This window comes from Macaca fascicularis, chromosome 18 (assembly GCF_037993035.2).
Source record: "Macaca fascicularis isolate 582-1 chromosome 18, T2T-MFA8v1.1".
In the NCBI taxonomy this organism is placed as follows: domain Eukaryota; kingdom Metazoa; phylum Chordata; class Mammalia; order Primates; family Cercopithecidae; genus Macaca; species Macaca fascicularis.
Genome location: NC_088392.1, coordinates 66,371,482 through 66,391,590, shown reverse-complemented (window position 1 = coordinate 66,391,590; position 20,109 = coordinate 66,371,482). Strand labels below are relative to the sequence as shown.

General features: G+C 46.0%; 1 protein-coding gene across 11 annotated transcripts in view; it reads right to left on the bottom strand.

The window, feature by feature from the left end:
* The window catches only part of TMEM241 (transmembrane protein 241), a 159,523-nt gene that overhangs the window by 89,506 nt on the left and 49,908 nt on the right, over positions 1–20,109 (bottom strand). For 10 of the 11 annotated variants that reach the window (XR_010582896.2, XR_012427251.1, XM_015440107.4 and 7 more), the window contains 6 exons: positions 17,183–17,260; positions 9,576–9,601; positions 5,666–5,717; positions 3,688–3,736; positions 2,471–2,516; positions 960–995 (listed from right to left, as the gene is read on the bottom strand). Coding sequence is in view for 9 of the 11 variants with exons in the window: in XM_015440107.4 (XP_015295593.1) it covers positions 960–995; positions 2,471–2,516; positions 3,688–3,736; positions 5,666–5,717; positions 9,576–9,601; positions 17,183–17,260 (287 nt within the window). In the remaining 2 variants the exon portion in view is untranslated. Of the gene's footprint in view, positions 1–959; positions 996–2,470; positions 2,517–3,687; positions 3,737–5,665; positions 5,718–8,762; positions 8,883–9,575; positions 9,602–17,182; positions 17,261–20,109 lie in introns of those variants that run through there. The other variant, XM_074022734.1, reaches the window with a different exon arrangement.

Genomic DNA, 20,109 nt, shown 5'->3' with positions numbered 1-20,109 from the left:
ACTTTTTTTTTTTGAGACAGGATCTCTCCATCGCCCAGGCTGGAGTGCAGTGGTGCAATCATCACTCACTGTAACCTTGAACCCTGGGGCTCAAGTGATCCTCCTGCCTCAGCCTCCCAACACGGAAACCCCTTAGAGTTCTCAGATTATAAATTACGTGCACATTATAATGAAGAAATTATACTAATATAAAAAGGGTATATCATGCTGTTCTAGTAAAGCAGGCTCATTCTCTGCTTGGCTTGGGACAAGGATACAAACAGAAGTCCACATACCATATTTAAAAGTTACAAATCAAGCCTCAGACTTCATCCTACCTTAACAAATACACCTTCAAAATAACCTGAAAGTCTAGTTTAAAATGTAGAATTCTTGGGCTCCCTGGTGCTGCATGTCAGAATGGAGCAGCCCAGGGCAGCCTCTGACTCCCGGTTGGCAATGCCTCCCTTTTCTTTCCACCCCAGGCTTCATCCTGCAGCCCAAGGGCCTCACACATGTGTGGACACCTGAGCCTGCAAGGTCACCTCCACCTCCACTCCTGCCCATTGACAGCCTCTCTTTAGACACCCCTTGGGCCTGAGAATGAGTTGGGAAGATGGACCCAAGGAGCCCTGGAGTTGAGCTCAGGGACACGGGTGGGGATTCAAGGACACAATCTAGAAGTGAGGGGGTGGGCTCTGGGATGAGAGAAACGTCCTTAGCCTCACAGATGCCACGCCCCAGAGGAGGGATGTGGCCCTCTGAAGTTTAGGGCCTGAGAGAGGCCCCTCTTGCCTGGTCTAAGGGCAAGACTACTATTTGGTCTCCTCAACTCTGGTTATCCTCACAAATTCTGTAACTTACCTTCCTGGCAGGCACACTGGCTCAGAACTCTTCAATCAAAATATTATTGGAAAATAAAAATCCATTAGCCCTAAAAGGATATGAACTGTTCTTTAAAAATGTAAATTATATTTTACCTGAATATATAGTTTAAGTATTGCTGGTCAATGTCACTAAGGAATGAGAGAGAAAAAAAGATAAATGAAATAGCAGAACTATTTTAAATACATAAAATAATCATTATCTTCTATTAATAAATTATATTTTAGTTACTACTTTTATAAATTACCCATAAATAGAGGGAAAAGTATTTAATATTCAAAACCAGTCGCTAGTTCATTTTAAATCACACACATTTTCACCTGTGGGCAACTGTTTCCCACGTATACATTTGTCACTTTCAAAGGAGTGTCAACTCTCTCAGGCCACTGGACTGGCTTCTGCGGCTACCAGATTTAACAAGTAAAAATACAGGGCAATCAAATACATTTGAATTTCTGATTAAGAGTAATGTTTTAGTGTAAGTACTATCTGTTCCGAATATTACAAAAATTATTCGAGGCTTATCTGAAATTCAAATGCAACCAGGCATCCTGTATTTTATCTGGCAACTCTACTGGCTTCTTGCTACAAAAACATTTTATTAAAAGAACAAAAGGTGCTTCAGGGAGTGGAAGCCCCACATTCTTAGAGTGGATGACCTTCTCTCAGGAGTCATTCCCTTCGAACCTTTTCTCATTAGGCCTTCAGCAGGCCCCAAAACCCAGAGGCCAGCTGGCCGGTCTAGTGGAACTGGCCTTACAGCTCCAGGCCTGAAGTCTTGTCTTTTCTCATTTACATTCACCAAAGCTGCTCCATTGACTGCCTGCAACAAAGGCCTCATTTTGCCCAAGAATGAGCTAGGAAGTGGAGAGACTTCTGGGTCTAAAGTAAGTCAAATTAGGATGGAGCTCGGGAAACAAGAAAAAGTACTGTCCCTCTGTGATCAATGCAGCCGATTGGCACCCAAAGCAGCTGGCCACATACATTTCATTCACATGTCATCTGAGAGGTGACATGTGAATCCCCTGAAGGAAGGGGATTGAGACTTCCATGCCTCTTCACACACGGCTAAAGGCAGGCATGTTCCAGGTGTTGGCGGACACAGCCTGGAGTGGCCCAAACAGCAAGAAGAGGGACGGCTTCAAGGACTAAGTCCCCTGCCCTCACCACAATCCAGGCCTGCAGAGTCTCTGGCCGAATGGAAGAATCTCATGATACCACAAGTCTCAACCCTTTCCTTTAGGCCAACCACAACTCACCAAACATTAAGAGTTTGTCTTGGCCGGGCGCAGTGGCTCACACCTGTAATCCCAGCACTTTGGGAGGCCAAGGCAGGCGGATCACCTGAGGTCGAGAGTTTGAGACCAGCCTGACCAACATGGAGAAACCCCTCTCTACTAAAAATACAAAATTAGTGAAGCGTGGTGGCACATGCCTGTAATCCCAGCTACTCGGGAGGCTGAGGCAAGTGAATAGATTGAACCCAAGGGGCGGAGGGTGAGGTGAGCTGAGACCGCGCCATTGCACTCCAGATCGTGCCACTGCACTCCAACAAGAGCGAAATTCCATCACAAGGGAAAAAAAAGAAAAGAGTTTAAGAGTTTACCTTAATGCACTGGGTTTCTGGGACTTCCGCAGAATTTTATAAGCCCCTGAAAATGAAATAAAACATGTCACTGGTCATGGTATTCTTCTCAGGGAACTGCTGGCATGTCCAGGGAAACACAAAATCCACATGGATAAAGGCCCCCAAAGGCATGACTGCTGGTCCTTTTCCCTATGAGGGTCACACCCAGCTGACAGGAGAAGACCATCAACATTTGGAAGGTTTCAAGGATGCAAATTCAATAATCCTCTATGATAACGCAGTCAGTCCTTCCAGTGGTCCCCAGAGTACTGGGCATGGAAAGCATCATGATCAATGAAGGACACAATTAACAGGAAGGTGTTACTTCCTTGACATGATGCACATGAAAAAAGAAACACCCCTGGATTGCTGAACATTTCTGAGCTGTGTTAACAGTCAGGGCACTGCTTTTCCCCCAGGACTACAGACAAGCAACACTGAACATATGATTTGTAATAAAATCAGATGGTCCCTTTATTTGACCAATTTCAACTTTTTTGGTAAATTACCGGGAAAAAAAAAGTTTTTGACATGAACTTCTGAATATCTTCCCAACGTTTTTAGAGAAGACCAATCAGCGTTCCAAAAGTTGACTTGAGCAAGTGAAACCCCAAGTCATGGTGAGTTAGTTCATATTTGCCATGAAAAAAGAGGAAAGTATATTGGAAATGGACACATTTGAGGAAAAACCTCAAAATAGAAAACCAATCCAGAAAATGACCATTTAATTTTAACCTTCACAACTTGGATTTGATTTTCCTATTGTCCAGGGTCACCAAAAAGTGGGTATACAATAAACCTCAATTATTCAAGTAAGCCTCCCTCCCTCCCTCCTTCCTCCCTCTTTCTCTCCCTCCCTCTCTCTCTCTTTCTTTCCTTTTTTTTTTTTGACAAGGTTTCACTCTTTTGCCCAGGCTGGAGTGTGGTGGTGTGATCATGACTCCTGCAGCCTCGACCTCCCTGGCCTCAGGTGATCCTCCCACCTCAGCCTCCTGAGCAGCTGGGACAACAGGCATGTGCCACCATGCCTGGCTAATTTTTGTATTTTTTGTAGAGACGGGTTTTCTCGAGGTTGCCCAGGTGGGTCTCTGATTCCTGGGCCCAAGGGATCTGCTTGCCTTGGCCTCCCAAAGTGCTGGGATTACAAGTATGAGCCACTGTGCCCAGCCTTACGTAAGTACTATTTTAAAACTTACCTACACAGAATAAGTGAATTACAGCCCAAAAATATCCATCTGGATCAAACTGAAACAGAATCAAAAAAAGAAAAAATGGCTATAAGAGCAAGGCAAACGGAATCCAGTGCGGCCATCAGAAACCCTGTCATCAATGCGCAGTGCCAAGCAAGGGTCCCAAAATAGGACCCCTGGGGCCTTACGTCAGTTCCTTGGTTCCCTCTCATTCCTCACCCAGGTGCCTACAACATCTTCCTAACAGGACTCTGCCTCCAACACCCCATGCCCCTCACTGCCATCACAAAGTTCAAATCTAAACTCATGACACCCCAAGACCTCTGTGACAAGCCCCCATCAACCCCTCCGGTTGTATGTACAGCCTCCTACTGTCCCTGAATAAGGATAACTTGCATTTTACCAAGCATGACTGCTTCCCCCTACAACTCAACCAAGGGGACCCTCTACTTCTTCCTTTATCATTCTCCACAGGATGTAGTATCATAGGACACGTCCTATTTATTTCTTCCTTATTTGTTTATGTGTTTCTGTCTCCTCCTGCCCTCCCCTCTCATAGATGTACATTCCAGGAGGGCAGGTGTTAGGACAGGGGTAGACACACAACAGGTGCTCAATGATGCTGGATCACAGGATACTCATGACACTCCACGACTGCCCTCGCCTGCTTTCTTCTCCTGGCTAACTCCTCCTCATTCTTCCAGATTTAGGTCCTGTAAGCAGAGTCTGGCTCTAGCATCAGAGAGATCTGCGATAAATTCTAAAATCCCCACTTATTTGTTAGCTGCTGACCTTTTGAGCCTCCTTATTCTATGCTATGAAATGGAGATAATAATGCTCCCACCCTTACAGAAATGTGGGGAGATTTTAAATAACATAAGGCACAGAAAGCACTGGCACAGAGCCTGGCACACAGCAGGCTACCTGTAATTGTGGCTACTCCTACTTCCTGAGGTCCCACGTCTTCTTAGGTGCTTCAGAGCCTCCTGTACCTCAGGGACAGAGCCCTGGCCTCCCTGTGTGATAATGATCTGTTTACTTGACTGTTTCCCTCCCCTCTGCTCCAAATAGGCTTGACTTCTGCCTGAGCAAAGATTAATTTTCCTCTTTGTGTCCCCAGAGCCTGGCTCAGTGCCTGACACTTGGTGGGGACCTAATAATCCTGGGGGAGAAAAGGAGGGAGAAAAAAAGAAAGAAAGGAAACCCAGAAACGAGAGGACTACTGGGGGCGGGGATGGGTCCTCAGCACCTCATAAAGAAAACTCAACTTTAGCACAGGATAATAAAATAAAAATCATTTTGCAGGCCAGGCACAGTGGCTCATGCCTGTAATACCAGCACCTTGGCAGGCCGAGGCGGGCGAATCACTTGAGGTCAGGAGTTTGAGACCAGCCTGGCCAACATGGAGAAACCTCATCTGTACTAAAAATACAAAAAATTAGCTGGGCGTGGTGGTGGGCGCTTGTAGTCCCAGCTACTCGGGAGGCTGAGGCAGGAGAATCGCTTGAACCCGGGAGGTGGAGGTTGCAGTGAGCCGAGATCGTGCCACTCCACTCCAGCCTAGGCAACAGGGTGAGACTGTGTCTCAAAACAAAGCAAAAACAAAAACAAAAAATCACTTTGTAGGAGATGAGGCCCTTGGGAGGAGAGGAAATCAACTTTGCCTCCATGCCTGAGGCTGGGGCAACCTGGGTGTTGGCTTACAGGTTCACCAGGCATGTACAGAGGACAGACGGCAGGCACCACAGTGCCCAGGGACCAGAGCTCTGCAGGCCGCGATGCCTGCAGCCTTGGGGAGAAGGCAAAAGCCTGGGGAAATGGTATCGCCCAAGCCCAAAGCTACCCAGCCTGTAAGCTTTGGAATGCTTCTGCATAGGCCAAGTTATCCTGCTTCTAAAAGGAAGGACTAGGAAATTCTGGTCATACACCCAGGCTTCAGAGAATAAAAGACACTTTGAAGGCAAATGAGTTCACCTGGACCTACCTGGGAGTCATTGAAGGGAAGGCATCCAGCTGCGGCCAGGAGGAAGAAGGCACTGTGGAGAGGGAGATAAAACACTGCAGCTTCACCTTTCAACATCAAAGCTTTCCCCAAGAGTGTGGAGGTGAAAATGCATCCTCTGGAGTTTGGATGAGGCAAAGATCCTACGAGACCAGCTTGGTTCCTCTGTCCTTCCTCTGTGAACCTGACTACCTGTGTAGTTTTTAATTATGTGCTCTACTCATGAACAGACCTTTCCTTCTCTGGACCTCAGCCAGCTGTTTCCCAGAGTCAGGCAGTTACAGGACATCTGCAAAACCACAGCTGGTTCACTCGAGGAAAATAGTGTGCCTGTGAAACATCGAATGAAACAAGTGTTTTTTCAACTGCAGATCCCAAAAATATACAAGTGAAAAACTGGAGAATCAGACCACAAATACGCCTGTTTCAAAAATGAAAACACTACAGAAATCGCATTAAAATCCTTTGTGCACCCCCACAACCAAATGATCAAACTTAATACCACCAATAACGAGGCAGATCCGCATTGTGTGCCTCTTGATATAAAGCTCGGAAGGACACCACATCACTTGGGTGGTATTCCTGCCAAATATGCAGAGCGTGGAAACACTGAGTGGAAACCACGAGGAAACACTGAGACAAACCCAAATTTAGGGACAGTTCACAAAACAACAGGCCTCCCCTATTCAAAAATGCGAAGGCAATGAAAGACAATAAAAAGCTGAGGAACTGTTCCAGATTAAAGGGTACGAAAGAGACATGACATCTTTTTTTTCCTTTTTTTGACACGGAGTTTCATTCTTGTTGCCCAGGCTGGAGTGCAGTGGCGCAATCTCGGCTCACCACAACCTCCACCTCCCAGGTTCAAGCGATTCTCCTGCCTCAGCCTCCCGAGTAACTGTAACCGAGTCTGATTACAGGCATGCACCACCTCACCAGGCTAATTTTGTATTTTTAGAGGCAGGGTTTCTCCATGTTGGTCAGGCTGGTCTCGAACTCCCGACCTCAGGTGATCCGCCTGACTCGGCCTCCTGAAGTGCTGGGATTACAGGCCTGAGCCAACACGCCCGGCTTAGACATGACATCTTTAGGGGAAAAAAGAATGTTATAAAAGATAATATTGTGCCAGGTGTGGTGGCTCACGCCTGTAATCCCAGCACTTCAGGAGGCCAAGGCGGGCAGATCACTTGAGTTCAGGAGTTTGAGCCCAGCCTGGTCAATACGGTAAAACCCCTTTTCTACTAAAAACACACAAATTAGCCAGGTGTGGTGGCTCACGCCTGTAGTCCCAGCTACTCAGGAGGCTGAGGCAGGAGAATCACTTGAACCCGGGAGGCGGAGGTTTCAGTAAGCCAAGATGTGCCACTGCACTCTGGCCTGGGTGGCAGAGCAAGACTCCATCTCAAAAAAGAAAAGGAAATAATAATAATAGTAATAATATTGTGGCCAGATAAGTGGCAACATTTGAACATGGATTCAATATTAAATAATAGTATCATATCAGATGTTATTTTCTAAATTCAGTGACTGCACTTTAGTTATCTAAGGGATTGTCGTTTTTAGGAAACACAGCTTGAAGTATTTACGAGTGGAGTCATGACCTCTACAACTTATTCTCAAATGATTCAGAAAACATAAGAGCAAGAATAATATCTACATTATCATATATGTATGCGATATTTATGTATGTTTATGCATGTGTACACATATATACATTGAGATAGCAAGAGAGCAAATGTAAAAAATGTTACCAATGGGTGAATCTAAGTGAAGAATACATGGGAGCTCCTTGTAATATTCTTGCAACTTTTCTGTAGGTTTAAACTTTCCCCCCATAAAATGTTTTATCAGACAAATTTCTTATACATACTGAAATATTTACAGATGAAATGCTAGGGTGCCTGGAATAAATACTGAGCAAGGCAGTGGGTGGGGCCAGAAGCTGAAAATGGCTGAAGCTGGGAACTGGGTACACAGGACTTCATTCATTATTCTGTTTACTTTGATATATCTTTAGAAATTTCCACAGTAAAGCAATTTTTAAAAATTCTTGCACAAAAAGTAACACTGCCAAACACAGATATTTTCAGGAAGCTATCCTCACTCATTAGACAGTCAATTTGGAGCTGGTTCAGTAATCCCTGGTTTATGGCCTATTCCTTCTGAGTTTTATATGCCGAAAGCTCTTGCCTCTAGCTTTCCCCACTCTCTCCTCCTAAAAGAAGGCGCCAGAAAGCATAAAACCCAAATTATCACTTAGTCTCTTTCCTCTTTCCATTTTATAGAGGCAACATATATATAGTGCCCCTTAACTACTGACTATTCCATCAGGCAGCAAACAGCCAAGGATCAAAGGCGTGAACAAAAGCGCTGAATATAATGTTTTCACTTTCAGGGAACTTTGCCATATGCCATCTCCTACCAACATAGATTCTGTATTCTATATAGAGACTACATGTTTTTATATGTATACATAAACATATATATGTAACACACAACTTGGCAGGTGTAATCTTAGTACACTGAAAACAGTGGTGCTGATCAATTCTGATGGTGCTCACTGCTATAACCATGTGTAGTTGCCACTGTATCCAATGGACCAGCACTGACCGGCTGGGCCAGAGGCAGGAGGACTGGCAGAGGGGCCCACGGAGCTGGCGCCTCACAGCCTTGGGAAGGTCAGGACAACACGGAGCAGCCGAGGCTGAGGACACTTCTCTACCCTAGTCCGCCCTACTCCTATAGCCTTGCTGACTTTCAAGGCACCCCAACACACAAATGACCCAGAGAAGAATCCAAGGCAAACAGTGGGATAAGTGGAGGAGAGACTGTCAGGGGAGCTTCTTGGGCCTGCCCGGGAATAGATAGGTTTTGTGGTGGGAGGAGAGGAGAATACTGATGGGTTTGGTGTCTCCCTATAGTGAAAGGCTTCATAGAATAGAGGATGCTTCCCCATCCATGGCGAATGAGCAACAGAGATCCCCCCAAACAGACAACCTCTTGGGGCTGTGGAAGACGGGGGATGCCCAAGGGTGAGACACCTGCCTGCCTGCCCACCACACCTGGCCTCGAGCAGTACCTGATTACATCAGGTATCATGAGCTTTACTGCCTCTCTTTGACACCTGCTAATCTCCTTTTAAACAGGAGGACAGTCCTGAAGTTTGGTTTTGTCTTGTTCTTTCAAGGTGGAACCTGTAATAAAGAAATAAAAGGAGGGTGGGGGATTGGATGAAAGCCCAGAAATATCTGCAGCAGAAATCCTAAATCCATCTATCAAAGCACCTTTGTTGGTTTTCTGCCTCCAGGACTGAGCTGCTTGGCCTGCAGAGGAAGTGGGAAGCAGTCAGATGCAGGGCACCCAGGTTAGAATTCAAATGCTGCAGGCACCGAGGGCTGAATGAGAGGACAGCCCAGTTTACGCTCTAGCAGAGGAAACTGAGGCAAAGAGGACGAGGAAAGCTGCCCACAATCCCCCGGCTGTGGCCCAGGACTGCAGTTCTGATCTTACAGGCCGGCGCTTTTTCCACCACGGAAAATATTAAAGACCAAATAAACTGCAAACGTTACTTTTAAAGTTTTAAGTCATTTCCATGTTTTTCATTTTCATTCTCCATCAGTATCACACAACTGTTTAGTAAAGTTGTGGGCATCAATGACTGAAATCTAGCACAGGTTGGTTCTGGTGTTTTCTCTTTTGGAATAAAATATTTCAGAAAGAAAAGAGAAACACAGGAAATTTTAGACTAAGACACAAATTAGGGATATATGAATGTTTATAATAAATTCTTCTGTCACCTCTTAGAGTATGAATCTTCAACAGTTTATCATCCAAGTTACAATTAGATTAAATCTTCTATTAGGGCTTTTTGTGGGGAGGGCAGTAAACTTACCTACAGATCTTTGCAGGAGATGTTTTCTGCATAAAAGTAAAGAAACATACAATTAGACTTTTAAAACTTTTAAAATTCCTCTTAAAAGGAAACATTTTGATTAAGAGGCAAATAAACTATGAGTAGGTTTATCAAGGGCTTAACAGCTTGCCGCACTTTAATATTTACTGAGGCTTTTTCTGCTTGGACCAAATGAAGGATGACTCAGAATTCCAGAGTTGAGTCACTTCAGCAAAGTACTTTCACCATTAGAATGATGTTTACTCGTGAAAGACAAAATGACGCTGGGGCTGTGTCTTTAAAACTCTTACACACTAAGAAGAGGAGCGAGAAAGAAATAGATGTAACCTGTATTTTAAAGAGCAATTAAGCTGTTTTTCTGTTTATCCATTTATCTATCTATCTATCTATCTATCTATCTATCTATCTAATCTCACTCTGTTGCCCTGGCTGGAGTGCAATGATATGGTAACTACAGCCTTAAACTCCCGGGCTGAAGCAATCCTCCCACCTCAGCCTCCTGAGTAGCTAGGACTACAGGCATGAACCACCATGTACGGCTACTCTTTTTATTTTTATTTTTATTTTTAGATTTCTGTAGCAGCAGGATCTGACTATGTTGCTCAGAGGTATTGAATTCCTGGCCTCAAGTGATTTTCCTGCCTTAGCCTCCTAAAGCACGGGGATTACAGGCGTGAGCCACTGCACCCAACCTCAACTTCTATTTTAGTTCTGTCTCTTTAAGTATTCCATTCACTAATCCAGCTGACTCTGAGCAGTCCTATAAATTATCTGATGTGATATAAAAATTAAAAAACGGGCCGGGCGCGGTGGCTCAAGCCTGTAATCCCAGCACTTTGGGAGGCCGAGACGGGCGGATCACGAGGTCAGGAGATCGAGACCATCCTGGCTGACATGGTGAAACCCCGTCTCTACTAAAAAAATACAAAAAACTAGCCGGGCGAGGTGGCGGGCGCCTGTAGTCCCAGCTACTTGGGAGGCTGAGGCAGGAGAATGGCGTGAACCCGGGAGGCAGAGCTTGCAGTGAGCTGAGATCCGGCCACTGCACTCCAGCCTGGGTGGCAGAGCGAGACTCCGTCTAAAGATAAATAAATAAATAAATAAAAATTAAAAAACAGAAAAAAAGAGAAGGAGTATTAACATTACTCCACCCCAAGGGAGAAGGGGAAAAAAAGGCAGACTGGGGGAATATAAACTTGGCATTTAAATGACCTGAAATGAAGAAATTCTGATTTGGACTCTACCATTATAACTCCTTTTGATGAGTCAGTTTAAGGAAATCAGACTTTTGTACTGAGAACGCATTTGCACATGTTAGCAGAGAGTAACACGTTAGGAGAGGGTAACACCGATTTTTCTATATTTGATAGAGGAAACAAACAGGTCCAATTCAACTTTTGATTAATTCTAAACATTTCAGAAGGATTATTCTGCTAGCTGGGAACACACTATAATTTTTGACGCCAGTTCAGGCAGTGTGAAGTATAAACATATTGTTTAGAAGTGAAGCGCTGACAAGAGAAACATGTGGCTTATTACAAAGGCTACCTTAAGTTTTCATGTGTGCTTAAATAATAAAGTTTCCCCTGTTTTAATGAACAGATTCTATTTTTGCAGCTTTAGACTCTAATCTTGGTCTTTGCCCAACCCTGCCTCTGCAGAGCCCAGGGCGTGAGGCCAGCCGTGCTGTACTGCCACCTGCTGGGAAGTTAGCCCTTAAGCACCGAAAGGAGGAGGGCAAAGGTGATCTGGCTCACACCTGCATAACTGTCCCCCATACGGTAAATGTGTTACTCAAAAATTCTTTTTTTTCTTTTTTTTTTTTTTTTTTGAGACGGAGTCTTGCTCTGTTGCCCAGGATGCAGTGTAGTGGTGTGATCTTGGCTCACTGCAACCTCTGCCTCCTGGGTTCAAGTAATTCTCTTGCCTCAGCCTCCCAAGTAGCTGGGATTACAGGTGTGCGCCACCACGCCCAGCTAATTTTTGTAATTTTAGTAGAGATGGGGTTTCGCCATGTTGGCCAGACTGGTCTCCAACTCACGGCCTCCCAAAGTGTTGGGATCACGGGCGTGAGCCACCATGCCCAGTAGTTACTCAAAAATTGAGCTAACCGTAACCAAAACCTCAACAGCCTGGTGTAAGAGCAGAAATAGAGAGGAGGGACTGAAGGGATGCTCTTCCACTTCTGTAATAGCATGCTCACCCAGTAACTTCCAGGGCTAACGTTTCAGGCCAAAAGAAAAGGCCCCTTCCATGGAGGGGAGTAAAAGAGCATAGATCCTGGGATACAGAGAGTAAAAACAGGCAATATGTTCATTACTTAGCTCCATCTCCCAGGGCTCTGGATATGACTGAATTCATGGCAGCCATTTTCCTTTTCAGGATCCTCAGTCCAAAATAACCTAGCAACAAGTCCTACTGAGGTCTCAGGGTTCTGAACAGGTTAACTCCTCAAAAGCCATGCAGCCCAAGGGCCAGATGTGGTGGTTCATGCCTGTAATCCCAGCACTTTGGGAGGCTGAGGAGGGTGGATTGCCTGAGGTTAGGTGTTCAAGACCAGCCTGGATAACATGGCGAAACCCCGTCTCTACTAAAAATACCAAAAATTAGCAGGTGTGGTGGCACACGCCTGTAATCTCAGCTACTCGGGAGGCTGAGGCAGGAGATTTGCTTGAACCGGGAGGTGGAGATTGCAGTGAGCGGAGATCACACCACTACACTCCAGCCTGGGTGACAGGGCGAGGCTCTGTATCAAAAAAAGAAAAAAAAAAGAAGTCATGCTGCCAAAATTAACAAAAAATAGCTGACATTCCTCTGGGTCAGCTAACTGAACTGTGAGGGCTACTCACATTGCCAGGTGCTGTTCTAAGGGCTCTACATGTACTGAATCCTTTAATCATGGGGTAAGTAACAGTCATCGGTTCTATGTTAAAGAGGAGGGCACTTGAGGCACTGAGGAATGAGGGAAGCTGCCCCCCCGCCCGCCTGCCAGTCCTGCGGTGTCACCTCTGCTGGCACCCTTCCCCACCACCTGACGCTCTCTCTGCCTGCCTGACAAGGAGAGTCCTTTCTCTTACCAAACTGGAAAGTCCCCTCCCACCCTGCCTGACTCGAATCTACCCCCTAGGGAAGCTTTCCTTGCTCCTCCCGTGCCGACTTACCGGAACTCACCCGCTGGCCCACCCATACCCTGTGCCAGCCCAAGTGTACAGGCCAGCCCCTCCATTCAACTCTGGTTTAAGGCTAAGAAATGCGTCTCCTACATCTCTGCAGCTTTAGGCCTAGCGAAATGTTTGACATTTCATAGGTACTTGATAAATGCTGAACAAATGAATAAACAAACAGGAGTATTCTAATATTAAACTGTAATAAATAAGTCTGCAAGGTACATTAATTCCTCGAGCCACGTATTGCCTTAGAGTCAAACTCTGTGTGTGTGTGTGCACATGTGTGTGTGCATGAATACACAAAGATGTTGTTGTGGATGGTGAAAATGAACTCTACAGCTCCAGATAGTTTATTTTCATAATCTGGGAATGAAGTCACAAGGAGGTCAACTTTTACTCTCCAAAAATGATTCTAGTAAAATCCGCACATGGTAGACAAAATAGCCCTCATTGTAACATTTAACAGTCTGTGAGGTGGTGTGCAAGCGTGTTCCTTATGATAAGGGATTATTTCATCAAGGCTGTATCATCAGAAATATAAGTCTCATCAAGAACATATCACAGCAGCATCATGGAGCAGATTTTAACCCTAAACTGCTAAATACCACCTACAATTCTATAAATAGGGAACGGCCAACACATGCCTCAACCAATGTGGAATGATAGCCTTAATAGGGTTTCCTGACCAACTGTTAAATGGAAAAATAGGATGTGTCTTACCATACGTGTAAATACATCTATATATGTGCATAGGAAAAAAGTCTGAAAGAATAGAGTGGTTTCCTCAGGGAAGTAGAAACACAGTTGATTTTTGGGTTTTTAGAGTCAAGGTCTCACTGTTGCCCAGGCTGAGGTGCAGTGGCACAATCATGGCTCACTGCAGCCTCGAACTCCTGCATCTGATCCTCCTGCCTCAGCCTTCCAAAGCTTTTGGATTACAGGCATGAGCCACTGGGTGGCCTCCCTCTGTATTTTCTACAACATCTTAAATCTTCTTAGATTTACAAAGGAAAGAAAGGTTTGTTTTAATAACAACAACAACAAAAAGTTACCCACTCACTTTTTTCTAGTTTGCCCTGACAAGAAATGATGTTTTCTGTTAGTGATCATATGGAGTTGAAGATTCAAAATCTTATGGTGTTCATTCAGTGATTTCCAAGGACAGGGCCTCTCAGCCAGACATCTGCCCTCGTCTCTAGAGTGGAAGAGGTCCCCTGCTAGATGGAAGCATCCCTGAAGGACTTTCTAACCCTCACTCCTACAGTCACCCTCATCTACAGGCTCTGACCTGCCCACCAGGAAGCAAAACCCTGTGGAGATGCCTTGATCTTGTCCCCAGACCAGGTAAATCTTCATTTCTAAATTTATAAGAAAGCATCCCAGCCAGGCGCAGTAGTTCATGCCTGTAATCCCAGCACTTTGGGAGGCCGAAGTGGGAGGATCACAAGATCAGGAATTCGAGACCAGCCTGGCTAACACAGTGAAACCCTGTCTCTACTAAAAATACACAAAATTAGCTGGACATGGTGGCAGGCGCCTGTAATCCCAGCTACTCGGGAGGCTGAGGCAGGAGAATCGCTTGAACCCGGGCGGCAGAGGTTGCCGTGAGCCGAGATCACGCCACTGCACTCTAGCCTGGGTGACAGTGTGAGACTCCGTCTCAGAAAAAAAAGAAGTATCCTTTTGGAGAATATGAAGCCTTTTTCGAATTTGGACAGGTCAGGTTCCCAGAGCTAGCCACTCTCAGGGAGGTTGTGCCCCTGAACTTCAGTGACCATTTAGTGACTCTTGAGCTCAGTCCCAGTTCTGGAGGCTGCGCCCAGAGCTCTGAGGAGAACCACCACATGGTTCCTGCCATTGGAAGACTCAGGGAAGCAGGCCCGAGACAAGGGGAAAATCATGCCGTATCTCATTGACCCTAAGACACCACTGATTGTAAAACTTCCACTTATTTTATGTATTAGGGAGAAAGAAAAAAAAAACTACACCATGACACATCATTGATTGTAAGAGCCTTCCCACTGTAGATATTTGACTAAAATGTGAAAGAAAAGCAGCGCATGTTAGAACTGACGGACTATGGAAACTGCACGATGGTGTTGTAAGTAAAACGTCAGAGGAAGGTGCCCATCCAGGGAACCCTCCAGCCGCACAGAGATCAGCCCAAGTGCCGAGAGGCCTCCACCTCCCAGCCTGGGCCGTGGGACTGCCAAATAGAAAACGACAACTGTCTCAGCCCAGGGCTGCTCACTCCAGGCCCTGCGCAAGCGCTCAGGGGATCAAGCTCTTTTTCCTCAGTCCCAGCCAGGCCGCCTGGAGAAGAAAATGAGGACTGAACTAGGGCGGCAGCAGCTATGAGGGTGGAGGAGGCACAGACTTGGTAATAGGCTGGATGTGGCCGGGAGGGGATACTGGGGACTCCAAGGGGCCTCCTAGGTTTCTGACTTGGGTGATGATGACCAGGATTGGGGCTACCAAGTGAGAAGCAGGTCTGGAGAAATAGATCAGTTTCATTTCAGATGTCCGGGGAGAACCAGGACAGCAAGTCCCAGGGCTCTGCAGGGGAGCTCAGCTCGGCAGGGAGGTCTGGGCTGGAGATGGAGACTTGGGGGTCCTCTATGAGCAGAAGGTGGTTGGCACAATGGGTGTGGATGAGATTTTCCAGAAAGTGTGTGGCATGAGGACAGAGGCTCCTAAGAAACAGCCTAGGGAGACCCGGAAGAAGCAGACAAAGGAAACGGAAAAGAAAGATGGATGAAGGAAAAGCCCAAGACACAGGAAGGGAACCAAGCAGGGAGGGCGCATGAAGGCCAAGGGGGCCCAGAGAGGCTGGAGGAGAAAGTAGGGGGAATGGTGGAAACAGACACGATGAGTCGCACAGACGAAGCCACCAGTGCCTTCAGCCAGGGCAGTCTCAGGGGAACAGTGGGGGCAGAAGCAGGAGCAGCAGCAGGTGACAGGGACAAGAGGGCATGGACAACACCAAGCCCGGCCCTGTCTGAGGCCTGTGGCATGGGAGGGGAGAGAAGGGATGAGGCAGAGTGGGAGGTGCACGGGCAAGGCAGCTTGAGATCTTCCTGTGGGAGGGTTGGTTTTGTAAACACACCCTTCCAGGACTGGGTGAAGTGAGTTTCTTCTGTCTCTCATTGTCACATGGGAAGGACAGCCCGTCCTCTCCTCGGTGGGCTGATAACACCAAGCATGTTTATGGGCTCAGGGAAATAAGCCAGCAGCGAGGGAGAGGCTCACAGTGTAGGAGACGGGAGAGATGATCGACAGAGCCACCTCCAAGGAGCGGCGGGATGATGGGGGGAGATCAGGTATGGCTACAGCCTCCTTTCCTGCACACCTGTAAGAAGCATGTAGCTTGAGGTGGCCAGCTGGCCTCTCTATAGTTTAAAAGTTCCAAAAATTGGGTGGGGTGTGATGTTTTACACCTGTAATCCCAATGCTTTAGGAAGGTGAGGCAGGAGGATCCTTTGAGCCTGGGAGTTCAAGAATAGCCTGGACAACATAGCAAGACCCTATCTCTACAAATAAAAATTTTAAAGTAGCCAGGTGCAGTGGCTCGTGCCTGTAGTCCCAGCTGCTCAGGAGGCTGGGAGAGAAAGATCGCCTGAGCCCAGGAATTTGAGGATGCAGGGAGTTATTACTGCACCATTGTACTCCAGCCTGGGTGACAGAGCAAGACCCTGTCTCTAAAAATAAAAATAAATGAAAATGTTCCAAAAATTGGTATGAAACCAAATAGCAAATGCCAGAAAGAAAAAAAAAAAAAAAAACACAACAAAACGACTTCGAAAAGAAAGACCAAATTAAAACCACCTCTAATAACATTAGTAATCTTTGCTGATGTGCAGAGCACCCACTGCATGCAGGAAACAGCTGGAAGCAGTTACTTAACAATGATAGTTGCTGTGTTCTTCGAACAAGCCTTGAACGAGTTGGTGTCATTATTACCACCTTGCACAGATGGAGGCCTGGAAGGTGAAGGAGCTTGTTCTAGCTGATATGAGGTACAGCTGGTACTGGAGAGAAAAGCAAATTTCCCTGAGGTGGGCTAGTGTCCCGGCACCCTGTGTAAAACTCTGCTATGCCTTGTCCTGTGGTGCTAGATTGGCTGGGGGTGGGAATGCTTCTCCACCAGGCCAACAGCAAACTCCTCTTTGTCTCCCAAGGGTCTGGGTCAGCCTGGCCTGGATCTGAGTTCAGTTCACATCACCAATATTCTCACATATGTCTAGTGAATTGCCGCAAAGTCAAAACTGTGTCCCATGATATCAGTGACCACTGTCAGGCAATCTTGCCTGGAGATTGGTGGCAGGAAAAGGCAGACACTAATTTGGGCCATAAAAAGAAGAGTGCTTCTTTGAAATTTAAAACAAGGAAGTAACACTAGCATTTTGCATGATCGTTTACCTCTTTCTGAAAACACTTCTGGTACCCACAGATGATAACTTCAGCTACATTACACAAAGTGAGAAACACAGGAATGGCCTGAAAGAAAGCAGATAAAAAACATGAAAATATTTTCTTCGATCTCACAATCACATGGTTCTTGATTTTTTGCTTAAAAATAAAGGCTGTGGAAACTTTTGGCATCCACATATATAATCACTCCAGGAAAGACTTCGATGTGGATTAGCGCTCTTTGCTGCAGTATTTCTCTCGGTAGGTGGATGTAGAGGTTCCCCTCCTACGGGCATGCTCATCAACAAACATTTAAGTCTCCCGTGTGTCAGGCACTGTGTCCGGTGCAGGGAACACATCCCATGACAAGGTAAACATGCCCCCTCAGGCGAGAGCTCGGATGGGGCAAGAGTGCACCCCGCCCAGCACACGCAGAGCAATCTTTCTTGGAGGAAGTGAAGTGAAGGAATGAGAACTGAACGATGAACTGGCATGGGCCAAACAAAAAGCGAGGAGGTGGCAAAATGGCCCAGGCAGAGGAGCACACCAAGACCCAGAGGAGAGAGCGGATCCAGCTTCTCCGGGGAACGGGAAGAAGTGGGGCATAGGTGAGACATAATGAGGAAGGGAGAGTGAAGGACAGGAAGGGAGGGAGGTATTCACAGGCCACACTGGGAAACAGGATGGATCTGAGGGCCCCAGGAACCAGTGAAGAGTTTTAAAGCTGACCATGACATGATCTGCATGTTGAGAGGAACTCGGGCTGCAGGGTGGAAGACAGAAGGCAGAGAGGGTTGCAAAAGTCTAGCGGTACCATAGGTTGAAAAATGGCCCCCTAAGGCCAGGTGTGGTGGCTCACGCCTGTAATCCTAGCACTTTGGGAGGCTAAGGAGGGTGGATCATGAGGTCAGGAGATCGAGACCATCCTGGCTAACATGGTGAAAACCTGTCTCTACTAAAAATACAAAAAAAATTAGCCGGGCATGGTGGTGGGCACCTGTAGTCCCAGCTATTTGGGAGGCGGAGGCAGGAGAATGGTATGAACCCGGGAGGCAGAGCTTGCAGTAAGCCAAGATCACACCACTGCACTGCAGCATGGGTGACAGAGCGAGATTCTGTCTCAAAAAAAAAAAAAAAAAAAAAAAACAAAAGAAAAATTGCCCCTTAAAAGACATCCACATCCCAATCCCTGGAACCTGTAAATGTTGTCTGACATGGCAACAAGGGGTCTTTGCAAATGTGAGTAAATTGAAGATCTTGAGACGGGAGGTTATCCTGGATTATTGGGTGGGCCCTAAATGCAATCACATGTATTCTTATAAGAAGAGGCAGGCAATCACACGTATCCTTGTAAGAAGAGGTAGGTTGACATGCACAGGGAAGGGGCAGTGTGACCACAGAGGCAGAGACTGGTGTGATGCAGCCACAAGCTGGGCAATGCCGCGGCCACCGGAAGCTGAAAGAAGCAAGGAACAGATTCTCCCCTAGAGGCTCAGGACTGGGCGCAGCCCTGCCCACACCTTGATTACAGACTCTGGCCTCCAGAACTGTGAAGGATACATTTCTGTTGTTTTAAGTCACCCAAGTATGTGGTTATTTATTACAATAGTCACAGGAAACTAACACAAGGAAGGACAGGATGGTGACCTGAACTTGGTACTAGCAGCAAAGATGGAGGAAAGGGGCCATATCAAAGAAATATTTAGGAGACCAAACTGAATATCTGAATAACTGGATAAACTCCCACCAAAAACAAAAAAAAAAAAAAAAAAAGGGAGAAGAAAATATAAAAAATGTAACAGTGCATTATTAGGATACACTGATACCTACTGCACATTTCCCACTGCTGGGACATTTGTGAAGAGGGGCATTCTCTCCTAATGGATAGGTAACCTTGATGAGGTGAGGGGGGAGAAAGAGGAGGAGAGGAATTCTGTTGTCTTTGTTTTTCATTTTTGTTTTTTGTTTTTTTGAGACAGAGTCTCGCTCTGTCGCCTGGGCTGGAGTGCAGTGGTGTCAACTCGGCTCACTGCAGTCTCCACCTCCTGGGTTCAAGCGAGTCTCCTGCCTTAGACTCCCAAGCAGCCAGGATTACAGGCAACTGCAACCATGCCTGGTTAATTTTTGTATTTTTTTTAGCAGAATTGGGGTTTCACCATGTTGGCCAGGCTGGTCTCGAACTCCTGGCTTCAAGTGATCCACCTGCCTCAGCCTCCAAAGCCCTGGGATTACAGGCGTGAGCCACTGCCCTGGCCTGTTGTCTTTATAGTTGACGATGATAATGATGCTTCCTGGAAGGCAGAAAATGAGAATAAGAGCACAGGTTTTGTCATCACTCTGGGCTCCAGCTCCACGGCCTGCTAGTGGGGCAAGGCGTGCATCCAAACTTTTGTCTCCTCCCCTGTAAAGCAGGGATAACAACATCCCATAGCCTGGAGCTGCCAAGAGGAACGACCCAAATACTACAGGTTAAGGACTTTGATGAGTGGCTCAGGAGCACTGCACAAAGGGTGTCAATAACATTAACTGGTGGCCCTGCCCTCAGCAGCCTGTGCAGAAGACCAACCTGGGTAAATTGCTCCAGTTTAGAGAACCTGCTTCAAAATTATGCTGCTCGCCTACTTTCAGATGAATGTATTCTTTATCTTTACAGAGGACATATTTTTACCTTGTTTTTAAAACTTCTATAGCTTTATATAGCTGTGCCATTTTAGTAATCTGTTCTAACTTGCACTGTTTCATTTCTGAGTTCTTGCCTTACATTTTTCTTACCTTTTTAAAAAAACATTTTCTATTTTTATCTTTCATTAAAGGTTCAACTCTTGTTTTTTTCTTTTAAAATAAAACTATTTCAGTTTCTAATTTTTCATGTATCTTTGTGTTTCTTTTTATTCCTCTTAAATTTTTAGATTTTAAGTTATTTTTTATGTTTGTTA